Source organism: Triplophysa rosa, linkage group LG10 (assembly GCF_024868665.1).
Source record: "Triplophysa rosa linkage group LG10, Trosa_1v2, whole genome shotgun sequence".
In the NCBI taxonomy this organism is placed as follows: domain Eukaryota; kingdom Metazoa; phylum Chordata; class Actinopteri; order Cypriniformes; family Nemacheilidae; genus Triplophysa; species Triplophysa rosa.
Window position 1 is genome coordinate 16,106,384 of NC_079899.1, and position 13,376 is coordinate 16,119,759.

Here is a 13,376-nt window from a genome sequence, read left to right on the forward strand (position 1 = left end):
ACTTGTAAAAAAGGAAAAACACAATTACTGCACAACAAAAATAACATTGTTTATTGTTTCCTTTTATTAAAAATGAATCTAGGACACATATAAATGTGTAACCCGAGGTCAGGGTGGTGCATGTTTTCACTAAAAAGTACACAAACAATTTACAAATAATTCTTCCTGTTTCTCCTGTAAAGGGCTGGGCATTGTGTTAGGAATATTTCACGCCACTCACAATCATTTAATCATACGGTTAAAATGTTAGTTAGACAGAAATAGAAGTATGTGTAGGAGTTCAAAAACAGCTAACTTTGTTTTATTTTTCTGTTGCGTTAAAAAACAAATTATTTGTGTTATTTCGACAAATCACCACTAGGTGTCGCACGAAACCAAGTCTAAAAAAGGACAGGACGGAGGGAGGAGCTTATTTTTGAAACATGGCCAATGATCAAAAGACCTCCTCAACACTCCCACGTTCTATCTAGAATGTGATCTAGAATTAGAAAATACTACATCAAATCCAGAACTAAAAAAGTACTAAAATTGGTACACCCAAGGTTATCATGTTTCATGCTATTAATAGTTTACCCCGGGGTTAATCAAACAATTAGTGGGGTTTAAAGTATCCTGGGTTTGTGTTCTTATTTGAATATTTATGGAGTCAATAACATAGACTGGGTGAATAACATTATTATTTGCATGTAAGGAAAGAACAATATAACTTGCAGTATACCCAAAACTATGTGAAACAACAGATGTCGAAAATGTGCATCAGTCCAATTACTAACGTGTCTTAGCATCTGAGGCAGAATACCAAAGGGACTTCGCTGTAAGTTCATTTGAGTGCCAGAATAGCATCATATGATTTTCCGGTCCGATAAACTTGCACGTCCCTGAATCCAGCCTCAGTGAGCAGATGGGTGTAGTAAGAGGGTGGGTGCTCTTTCCCTTCTGTCTGGACCAGCATGTTCAGAGAGAATGTCTGAACCATAGTTGGACCCCGCCGGTTCTCAAACAGCAGTGCCTCTGCAATCAGAACACCTCCACCTAGTATAAGAACATAAGAGATGGTAAAGGGGAAGGTATACGTTTAAAATCCCTAAGATGTTTTGCAAGCAAGTAGATCCAAAATGCCACATCAAAAATAATCCAATTTAAAAATTACGTAAATTAGTGTTTTTGGAAAAACAACCACCACTGTTTTGACCATTTCTATAGAATAGCACAACATTATAACATTAGGTTATAATGTTTGTCCAAAATTCATACACAGAACAGGAATACAACAGTACAAACAAAGCATCACATTCCAAAGCAGTTAAAAATCGCAATATAACAGTTTTGATACTACATAAAAATATGAATAGTACATCATGAATCATACATCAATATTATATAATAAATAGATTCCTGCTGATTTTCACCCATCTTTTCCACCCTCTGTCTCACCTTTATTACATGCTGAATGAATCTTTTTCAGTAGTTTGACATTTTTATCATCTTTCCAGTCATGAATTATCCGGGCCAGAATGTACAAATCTGCAGAAGGGATTTCTCCATCGAAGAAGTTTCCTTCACGCAAAAACATTTACAGTGCTAGTTTTAGCTTTTCAACATCATAGAACTATTAATGGCACAGAGAGGGCAGTCAGATTCTATTTCGACACATTGAGACCATAGAGACCATACAGAATAACAATCATTAGTAAGATTCAAAATAATTATTTCCCACCCTCTTGAAAACAAATGGTGTCATTTTGCTGAGCGAAATGTCGCTGAGCGGACTGGATCACTTCTGGAAGATCCAGAACCATGACGGTAGAGGATGGATATTCTTTTGCTATCTCCCGCGCTAATGCACCAGAACAGCCTGCAAAGTGTTTTACAGTGACTACACGAAAGAGTTTTTAAAAAAATATTCTTTAAATTATTATAATTTTTTTGTTATTGGCGAGAAATCACTGTCACAACTACAGAGTAAATCTTGTATACACATTAAAAGGGAAAGAGCAGAAACTAAAACTACATTCACACTCACTCACCCCCCAGATCTATGATAGACTTGAAACAGGATAGATCGAACGCTGTTGCTATGTCATGGCCATCAATGACCCATGTAGAGTTCATCAGACCCATAAACTTCAGCATCTCCTCTTCTGACCTGAAACAAACACGCACACCTGTGTCAACATACGGATAGTTTCCAACTGGATTCACAGAAAATATAAAACAAACAAACCCAGATATCGAGCCATCTGCCATCAACATGCAAATATTATGCACAGAGAGCGTGACCCATTATGGTGACAGACAGAATGATACATTAATACAAAATTATTACATATCATTACCGGACCAACTGAAGCAAACTCACAACATCATTGACACCCAAACAATTCCAAGACACACACCTCATGCTTGAATCAAACACCAGCACAAGCACCATCCCCTCAGCCTCAAATATTTCAGGGCTTAAAGTACATGTCCAAGTATTTCTCAGCACCAGCGGCTAATCGCTTAAGACTGCATCACTGGAGTTAAATAAAGCACTTTCAATCCACTGACATTCACCCAAACAGCACTGCTAAAGTTATATAAAACTGGCCTCAAAAAACAAATTGCACAAACCTGTATATGGCAGAGAAGATTTCTTCAGACGGAAGACCGAACGTTTTCTCATTCTGGTTTTTTCCTTCCCTGTGAGGTTTTAAATGATGCTGATGACATGACATGATTTTTTTGAAACAGAGAAAATATTCAAATGTCCAGATATTGTTTAGTTTAAAGGTAAGGCTTTTTATTGGACTTTGATTGATCAGTAGCATTTCGAGTCTTTCAAATCTGCATCTAAACAAACTACATCAAGGCATTTATTAGAAAGGGTAAGATCAAATGGACATGAATACATATAAAAAGTAGTGGTAACATACTGTCAATACTAAAATGAAACTATCTACACCCACCTAACAGCATCTACCAGATTGTTCCAGAGCGGATAGGTGGTTTGAGAATGATAGATGATTAAACTGTGTAGAGATTTGGGGCTGGATTTAGCCAAGTACAGATTAGCAACATCTGTACTGTTATAATAAGCTACAAGAAAATAAACAGCAGTGGTTCAGAGACAGGAATCGGAACGCAATAACATCCATTAGGGTGATTTCATCAACACGTTCTCTTTAACCAGTTATATTTAATGTAGGGCTGTCAAACGATTAATCGCATTCAGAATAAAAGTTTGTGTTTACATAATATATGTCTGTGTACTAGGCATATTAACTTTGTGTTTATGAACACATACACATACATGCATATATTTAAGAAACATATAAAATATAAAAATGTATAAACGTTTATATGTAATTTAAATTATTGGTAAATATAAATAATTGACCTAAAAATTTAAATATATATAAATGTATGTGTATGTTTTTGTATTTTTAAATACAAAATGAATATGCACAATACACGGACACATATTATGTAAACACAAACTTTTATTTTGGATGCGATTAATCGCGATTAATCGTTTGACAGCCCTAATTGAATGTCTAAATGTTCCATAGCGAAAATGAATACTGCTGGAATACAAGATACACCACCTGTTCCTTGCATAAGTTCCACTTCCAAAATCTCAATGGCAACCAGCAGATCCAGTAAACGTTCAATTCCATCTCCACTGGTACCAAGCTTCTGTGCCACCTCACCTGCAGTCAGGGGCTTTTGGGACTCTAGCAGAAGGTCAAACACGCCTAACTCGCACGCTGAGAATATCGCCTGAAAGGGTTCAGAGAAGTGAAAATTATCCACAAAACACAACTAATTAACTAACTACATTTTTCGCCGAGACATATCACAGTTTATTCACATATTTAAACCTAGAAAGGCACCTTAATACTGTGTAAACTTTTGAGTAGATTTTAAATACATTTTGACATTGACATAGACTTTAGAGAGATTATGAGATACCCTGTGTAGTGTTGTAACTACAGGAGATAAAAGCAGGACTGATTCCACATGTGTAGGTGACCAAGTAATACTGTAGTTTTGTTGTACAGTTTGGCTCGTCGGCATTATTTAAACATTTAAGAATGATGTTTGATAAATGAAGAGAATTGACAGTAAAGGCAGAGCAGAAGAGGGCATGCCACACATAACTTTTATCACAAAAATATATATATTCTGAATGTACTTTTTATAAAGCCGTGTTTAAATACAATGATATTTTTTCTTTTATTCCGTGAACTAGTGACAACATTAGAAGAGTTTGGTTCCAAAATGAGATAAATCTGTTTTTAAACATTTTCAAAAATACATTTTTATTACATTATCATGTTTTTATTGTGTTAGTTAGCTGTATTTTTGGAGTTATTATGGCTTAAATCAAAACAAACCAACTGCAGTTTGATTGATATTAATTGGAATGCACAATAAAAAAAACATGATTTTTGAAACATTCTCCAAAACTCTTAATTTCTCCCAAATAAAGATATATTGTTTAAACAACACAATACTAATGTTTAGGTTTCTTTTAGGATCAGTTTACAAATTAATATGTGATGGAATAAGGTGTTTTTCACAACATAATACATTTATCTAAAGCCCAAATTATAGAAAGGATAGGGTGCTTTACAAAGCATAAAACCCAAACCTTGGAGATCCTGAATCCGTTTAAATATTCCATAAGTTTGAAAGGGTAGTCCAGTTCACTCTGGGATAAATGTTCGGCCATGATGACAAAAATCCCTCCTGCTGCTGAAATCAATTCAAGCACACCATCAATACTCATTGCACACTTGATGAATGTGAAATATAAAGGATGTCATATTGTGTTTAGATAACATTCCTGTCCCTGACATTGTGCAGCCAGTATGCATTTCCTCTCTGAAATGTGGGGCCGCTGTTGGGAGAGCCTTGTGCTTAACATACACAGCAAAAGTGGAACAATGTATAACCACATCATCACGCACCCTTCAAGACACACTTGATTTCACACTCATGTCTAGATCTCGATTTTACGCAAAACCTTCGGTCAGAGCGCAGATTAAACAAAATCCTGAACGCAAGCGGATGCTTCAAGTGCACGAACAGTTGATTGCGCATTGTTTACGTACTAAAAGAACAATTAAAACAAACTAATACCACCACAATATTATAACCATACAAGCACACGATACTGTTATAAACGTCCAAAAATGTGTTTTGATCGCGACACTTACCAAACAAAATGTGTAATTCTCCTCAAGATAACGCTACTCGGCGATTAAAGCAAAACCTCAAGAAGTGAGATAACGTTTGAAAGTGATCCTGTCTCTGTATCCCTCTATCGGTAAACACACTACCAGCCACACAAACAAACACGTCGCGCGTTTCCAGTAGACAGGATCTAACCGCGAGATGTCGCTGCAGGGTAAATGGAGCGTAAAACCAAACGCCAGATGTCACTAAAACCTTGCTACGATTGAGAAATCACGTCGCAGACCAATGTTTTCAAAACATATCTTAGCATTCAAGATTTAAAACAGAAGGCTGAAAGAAAGAGCCTAGCATCTTGTAGTGCTGCATTTTTGCATGTGCAATTTCGGTAATTGCAACTGGAAGGTGTCAAATACCTCAACCAACCACAAACAGCCCCGCGGTTGCTCAAGCACATCGCTTGCATATGTTAAATGTGTTGCTATAGATGTGAAAATCACTAATAAAATACAAATTGCACTTAATTTACTCTTACAAATGCTATTTGATTTTGTACATATTTATACTTCAACAGGTGAAGTCCACATTTCTATTTATCTTAGTCATTTAGAAACGATTCGTTTCTTAATATATTTGACATATTGGTGTTTAGTCTGAAATTTTACAGTTCTTGTATTTTAAAAGAATACATTTTGCACTAAAGTTCAAGAAAATGGGCAGAGAGGATAACAGTCGTTATTAACAAATGAATATTTTATTTCTGCAACAACAGTAATCTTTCTCTCCTGAGCGCGCGCTCTCTCTCTCTCTCTCTCTCACACACACCCACCCGTGCAAACTCCACATTTAAATACATGACGTGTGAGCCAGCATTACCTCACTGTTTGCTGCACATGCTTTAATAAAATGATACACATATTTACAGAATCCACAATTTGTTTGGATTTTGCCTCATCCCCCTCCCCCAGCAAAGACAGAATATTATTCCAAACTCATTGTTCCCCCTCTCAAGAAAAAAAAAACACAACACTTAAAGGTGGCTTTGAAAAATGACCCACAATTAAAAATAAATTCAACAGAGGGGAAACAGAGATGGACACAGGAGCAAGAGCAATGGATCTTTTGGCCAGTACAACACAGCAGTGCGTGGAGTTTAATATAACAGCGCAGATATGGCAGTAACACTGAAATAGCTCAAAGTCTATGTACAAGGTCACGATAACAGCGGTCAAGCCCCTCGTGTCTGGTTCGCTCACAGACGAGAGCATGAATCTGTCTTCTGAACAGTGAAAAGATGGGAATGCTGTGGCTTCTCAAAATCCTCCCGTAATTTGGAAATGTGGAAAGGTCAGAGCTGAACACGTGCTCTGCATGAATCTTTGCATGTTCTCCCTCCGATTTCTATAATTTTGTCTTTATTTTCTTCACCTATTGACTATTCTGGACTGTCCTGTAGTAGAATTAAACGGAAATAAGGCACAATAACTACACTGACCGTTTTGTTAATAGAGGAAGGGAGAGTTCTGTTGACCAATGACTAGATCCAAACTGCAGAAGCAATCTTCCCTTTTCATCCCAACCAGCCATTCAGATTCAAATAAAATAACAAAACCAAATCCACCCACCCCCAAACTTTACTCATCCCAAACCACTTTTAAACAACACATCGAGAGTCGCTACACACTAGGGGGTGCACACAATACAAAAAATAGCTAAAATAGCACCCATCTATCCCGGCCCCCCAACTTTGGATTGGCTCATTGCGGTCACATTTGATTTTTGGACTTGTTACCATTTCCACTTAACATTTCCTTCGATTTACAATGAGAAAGTTTCCACCGTGAATGAGCAGGCATGACATTTAAATGCTCAAAACGTGTCGTGGTATATATTACACAGACAACTTGCAAAATAAAAAGCAACAAAGAGAGACCCCATTGCGATTTTAAACCTGTTGTGTACCGAACTCCCAGATTCTGCCCCTCTATGTCTGACATAAACATACAATCCTTAACCTTATAGGTCACGTACAGTGAAGCCCCCAAATAAAAGAAAAACTGTGAATAAAATAAATGTGTATTCAGTGTTTCCTTCTTCCTCATTTTATTAATCTCTCACTTGAAGTCTAAGCCTGAACACATAAATGTGCAGGGTTTGAGAAAAAGAAGTCAATTTCACTTTCTGACGGACTGAGGGTGTAGATGCTGGGTATATAACAGAGTTCAGGGTGTAGAGTATGTGACGGAGGCTTTAGGGTTTTCACTGCATGGCTGACCATTTAGAGTGTAGAACTGATGGAATAGAGTATGTTAGTGTGTGTTTTATTTGAGTGTTGTTGAGGTGGTGCTGGACACAGGAGCTGGATTAAGGAGAAGCAAGACCAGACAGGAATTTTGACAGGCTATTGATCTGTTTTGGTAGGTGGTGAAGAACAGTGCGAACGAAACGGTCGTCTTGATCCGTTGTGAGGGAGCATTAGTGAAGGTATTCGGGGTTGGTCATACAGTACTGGGGACACTGTAAGATTGACGTGAAGCCGGGCAGATTCTGAGGGGTATTTCTGCTGGGGGTATCACAATTCTGAACTGTGGCCTTCTCAGTCCTGGGCTTTAGCTGCTGTGATGATTCAGCAGATTATTCGGCTTTTTGATGATCCTTCAAGTCTTCCTCATCTGTGTACTCCGATGGCTCGTCTCCCGGCTTTAACAAGCGTCCAACGTAGTCATATTTCTCTGAGAGAGAGGAAGGATGCAGAGGTGCGGGGAGGAAAGAAAAATAATTATTTACAGAAGATTATTTACTGTCATCAGGCCAGTTTTCAATTGACAAATTCACGCCAGATTTAACTAATTTAAAAGAGCAGTTTATGACACATTTGACGTCTCACACAGCAACACAAAAAGGCACGAGGCTGTGCTAGACTCAATCAGTTAGCTCAAAAGATAGTAAAACAACCTTGGAACAAACGTACAGATTCGTGTTTTACCAAATTACCAAACACTTGCTTCATAGTGAGTCAGACATAACCGAAAGTGAAACTTCTTTACTGCATTAAAATGCAAGCTCACAGCATTGGTAAAATGTTTTCTTTTTTGCCATTTCAAGACAGGAAACAATACCCATATATTTTATAGCTCTTTGATCTTAGAGTTAATGGCACAATAAAGGTTACAGGCACTCATATAATAGCCCATTCCTGCATCTGGCAGTCATGTATATCTCCTAGGAAGCAATACAGGTCATATTCAGAGCTTGAAGGCAGGTGGAGCGATAACTACAAACCATTATGCCTACAGACCACTTTGCAAGACATAAACAACACTGATCCAGAAACATTTTGCTGCTGCTTCAGAAACTTTTTGCCAACATTTACTTTTTGCCATAAATCATTATAAATCATCACCCTTTATGTTTGTCACTGGGTTTTGTAAATACTATAACCAATGAAAAGTATAAAAAATTGCTCGTTAACTAGGGCTGTGTTTCGCCAACAACTTCACGATACGTTACGTATCCCGATACGGGTCAATTTTTTATTACACTTCTCATATGACAGATTTAGAGCAAAATATACTCGCAGAAAATTGCCATTCATAACTACTTAGTTAATCTGACAAATAAGTGCATAAAGTAGTTTTGAGAATGAGTATAAAGTTGCAAAAGATCAAGTCCTTATACAGAGACCCTTGTTTCTAAAACAGGGTTTCTAGCTACATCATATGTATGCATGTGTTTTACAAATAGACAATATGTATAACGAATAAATATAAATATATGCATAAACGTGCAGTCAGAGTAGATTTAAATAGAAATGTGTTGAATTGAAAGATGATGGATTTCTAGATGTCAGATATAATATTATAAATGCAAAGGTGCTGCAAGATTTAAGCAGGTCTTTGCTCTTCACTTTCTATTACACGCACATTTACTATGGCTCTTCCAAGTCTTTTCAAACGTGTTACTGTATTATGAGCATCCGGTGTGTCACTACATCCCTCCAGCGAGCGGCAGGAGTTTCATTGATCTTAATCGTGTGCAATAGTTTTAGAGTGGATAAGGCAGAAGCACTGCGTCATGTATGTGTTGAATTAGCGCCTACACGACACTAACTCTACACTTTGCCTTAAACGCAACCGTGTGAATGATACAAGAATGCTCTTTCATGTATACTGCGCTCATGGATGCAGAGAGAAGGTAAGAGAGCGCGCTCTTAAAGCGGAGCTATCATGCTACGTCATGCATTCTGACTTCTTTACACTGTTAAACGTGCTGGCTTCTCATGCTTAACATGGTCAACTTGTTAAAAAACGAGTTGGACGTATGATGTAGTATTTCTGTACCCGATGCACTCCCCCAGGAGTCCAACTTGTTTCGGAAAGTTTTTTCTAATTCTGGATCCCTGTGTCGTCAAAGGGATCCTATTCCTTTTATTGGCCAAAAGCACGGCAAGGCGAAAGAGCCCGGCCACGAGCCAACCGACGAGCGAGACCCAGCTGTTATATATAATAATATATATTATAAATTTGATTAAACTAAATAATCTTCGAAGATACAACATATTAATCTTGAGTGCCTGTACAGTAGTATTGCATATGAGATTGGCAGAAACTGCCTGTGATACGCGATCTTTCAACTTTCACTTTAGGATGGTGAAACTTTGCAGTTAATACGCGGGTCACATGCATATAGAATGGTGAAGGGCGATCCGTATGGAACACGGATAAACTCCAATCAGATCCTTTACACCACTAATAATTGTTGCACAATATTTTTTGCATAATAATTGGCTAATTTCAAGAGTGCAGTAGAATCGATACGGAGGCATATGTATCGATGCGAGAAACAGCAGGAGCTCATGACGATTTATCGCCGTATTGATATTTTGAACACAGCCCTATTGTCAACATTGACACCACAATATTTAATCATTTAAAAAGTACAGCGTTTCTCCCATTTCCTGAAAAACATCCAATTTGGACATCCTAGGTTTCGGAAGAACAGTGACAATTTCCAGTTTTCTTTTTTTTACAGAATGTTACAACGCAATACAACCAACAGGGTATTCATAAATAAGTAAAATGTTGAAGCACCATCTTTAAGACTTAAAATTATGTCTGTACAAGTAAATGTGCTTCTGGACAAGTGATGTTTACATCTGATCTTGCTCAATGGTCTATAACCCATCATACCTTCAAGCTTAAAAGAATAATACTTTCATTCTTTAATACATTTTTAGAAATCTAACTCCTGAATAGTCAAAACATACACTTACCCATGAACTGCATCTCCCATTCCCGAACGCTTTCCATCTGCACTGCGTTCAGGTCTGAGAGATCATCGTACTCATCCCGTAATGCATCTTTTTCCAGACAGAATGTGGCCAGACCCCGGGAAGCATCACGTCCCGCAAAGATTCCGTAGGGACCCTCTGAAAAGGAGAAGATATTGTAAGTGCAGATCAGGTATACAGTACAAAGTTCTCAACATGCCACTGCATTATTTGGACTTCTAACACAGCACCCACAAAGTGCCTTGCTGTATTAAATCTAAGAAACAGGTATTCAAGAAAAACAATATTACAATTATTTAAGGATTTGAGGCATGCTTCCAGCTGAGAGTAGAGTAACAAACATAAATTCCTTATGTACGTAATAACTGAGCAGGTAGGCAAGACAATCCCAGACATGCCAAGACCATATTTTGTTTTCACAAAACAGCTAAATTGTTGTGCTTGGGTCCATCTAAGGAATGCAGGTAAACACACACAGGTAACCCAAAAACAGCTGTGAGGGATTCTTTAAATATTACACTGTCTGTTTCATAAGAAAACTGATGCGAGGCTTCACAAAAACAAGTTACACCACACAAACACAAATCAACTCCAGCTGTGTGTTGGTTCAGGCCACACCTTTTTCCTCAAACCTAGCCGTGACAGAAGAACACAACAAACTGACGAACTTCAGTCAAATGATAAACATGTGATATCAAACGAAGATAAAGAGAGAGATTATGAAAACAGGCACGTATCACAGATGCCTGATGCATTACGAACAACTAGAGAAAAGGTCTCAGGCTAAGGACTTGTTTGAGTTTTTCTTATAATCCTTATTTTAAACCTCAAGCCGTGAAACTGTGGTTTAAGAAGAAGTAAAAGCCACGTCAAAGCCTCCGAGATCCGATGACTGGACCTCAGTCATTACTTATTAAGAACAGAAGGTGGAAAAGGCCTCTTTCAATACTTTCTCGGCTCATCATCTGACCCCCATGTGCAAAAGCAGCTGAACATATTTGCACACAAACACACTCTGTTTAGCAATTGTGTAATAATAATCTTGAAAGGAACAAATTCGGTCCAGCCAAACGCTGACCCAAAAGAGCGAGATGCCCTATGGTCCACTGATAAGACTATAAACATTTACTATTGACATGATCTCATCTCATGTAACTGAGGTAAACACAAATCTGATTTTCTAATGATATTCTGCATGACGTCCGTGAGAATACAGGTGTCTATATGAAGGACACACTGGTTTGGGTTTGGTCTGCAGACCCCAGCACTCACCCATAAACTCCACAGATGGTCAGATAACATATTGCAAATACAAATATAGCTGTGACAGATCTGACTCTTAATCATAGGCCCCTAGTTTAGTCTACGAATAAAGCTTGCGCCATAAATGCAATCAAAGTTCACGATTAATCAAACACAGACTCTAGATGAGAAGAACCTTGTTTCACTTCTGAACCTTCTCCCAAATATAGTCTCAAGACGAACACAAGACTGCAGTTTCTGCCTTAACTGCAAAATATTTTGAGTATTTGTGCAGGAAACTGCAGCTGAAGCCAGTAAACAGTTCTTAAAGTCAAGGCAAAACAGCAGGAAGGAGAATGGAAGCCCTAAGACCCTGAGCCGGATTTCTTAACCAGGGCCACTGCTATACTTAGCTGACCTAATATTTATCACTGGCAAATCAATCTGCTAACTGTAAACGATTACAAAAATGAATATATGTTACAGAAAACTATGTGCACATGAGTCACCTGTGAAGTATTTCTGATGTGACATGAGGAGATTTAAAGGAAAATGAGATGGGTGTGTCAGCACATGGCTTTGACCCAGTTTGTCCACGTCACACGTGGCTCTCAATCAAAAATGCATGTCAAGTTGAAATCTGGGAAAGCCAAGCAATGGCAAAACAGACTGCTTATGGGGGGAAATACAGAGTACTTGCATAGCTGGACACGGTTATGAATGAGACTTATGAAAAAAACGTATGATAACATATGTAGTAACTCAAGTTTGCGTTTCAGTTAAACTAAGTTGTGGCATAGCCAAACTGATAAGAGGTGAGAGCAGCTTGTGCGTTATCACATCACTGGCAGACAGAGGCTTTGTCTGGCGGTACTGTCCCCACTCTCTTTACCAGTATGAGAAAATCTGGGGATATAGTACAGAAACGAATTCACTGAAACCAGCATGGTTACAGAACTGATACAATAGACCTTGTGTTTCTGTAGCTGTTGTATTGATAAGCATAAGCTGGCCAGCACGCAAGCTCTTCTGCTGAAGTTAAACAACACCTCTGAATGTGAGCGTGAGCCACAACGCGCCCTTACCGCGTCCATAAAACTTTTTGCCGCTGGTCACGTCGAAGACCTTGGTGTTCACTGCCATGAGTATCCGCGGGTTCTGCACGCCGTCGTACTCGCCCAGCTGCTGCAGTGTGAAGTCGCGCCTTCTCATCTTAGGCAGCTGCGAGGCCTCGCTGCTCCGGCCCGAGTCCGCTCCCGCCCTCCTCCACCACCGCGCGTAAATCACGTAACACGCGGCGAGTACTAACAATAGAACGCAGAGATTGAGTAACATGCCGCCTATACCGAGACCGGCTCCCAGACCCAGTTCCTCCGTCGTGCCCTGGCCGCCGCTAGTGTCCGCCGCTGTGCTACTACCGTCCCCATCGTCCGCCATACTGCAACGATAGCGCCTCCCCACAGCGCGCGCGCGCCCGCGCGCCCACCTGGCAGGCAGAAACGCGTTTGATTGGCTCTTCGGCGGCGGAAATGAGCGCTGCTAATGGGATTTGTAGTTTTATTACGGAGCTTCTGTGTCGTTTCGACTGGCCTACAATACCACAAAGCACATGCGTCAAGACAAAAGATTTGGATAATGAAAGGGCGCAAAGTGTTATATTTAC

General features: G+C 39.0%; 2 protein-coding genes across 4 annotated transcripts; both read right to left on the reverse strand.

Annotated features, from left to right (window-relative positions):
• Positions 1–45: 45 nt before the first annotated feature.
• Positions 46–5,927, reverse strand: asmt2 (acetylserotonin O-methyltransferase 2). 3 transcript variants are annotated; one of them, XM_057344102.1, is made up of 9 exons: positions 5,205–5,927; positions 4,637–4,737; positions 3,588–3,762; positions 2,949–3,078; positions 2,614–2,682; positions 2,028–2,146; positions 1,718–1,855; positions 1,435–1,557; positions 46–1,032 (listed from the first exon to the last, which is right to left on the reverse strand). In XM_057344102.1, exons 2-9 carry the CDS (start codon positions 4,715–4,717, stop codon positions 821–823), a joined length of 1,047 nt encoding a protein of 348 aa, XP_057200085.1. In that variant the 5' UTR covers positions 4,718–4,737; positions 5,205–5,927; the 3' UTR covers positions 46–820. The 3 variants fall into 3 exon arrangements, with proteins under 3 accessions (XP_057200085.1, XP_057200084.1, XP_057200086.1); XM_057344101.1 differs by having other exon boundaries at positions 4,637–4,740; XM_057344103.1 differs by lacking the exon at positions 1,718–1,855 and having other exon boundaries at positions 4,637–4,740.
• Positions 5,928–6,053: 126 nt separating this feature from the next.
• pgrmc2 (progesterone receptor membrane component 2) lies at positions 6,054–13,181 on the reverse strand. Its single transcript, XM_057344105.1, has 3 exons — positions 12,799–13,181; positions 10,454–10,609; positions 6,054–7,913 (listed from the first exon to the last, which is right to left on the reverse strand). Exons 1-3 carry the CDS (start codon positions 13,148–13,150, stop codon positions 7,816–7,818), a joined length of 606 nt encoding a protein of 201 aa, XP_057200088.1. The 5' UTR covers positions 13,151–13,181; the 3' UTR covers positions 6,054–7,815.
• Positions 13,182–13,376: the final 195 nt, after the last annotated feature.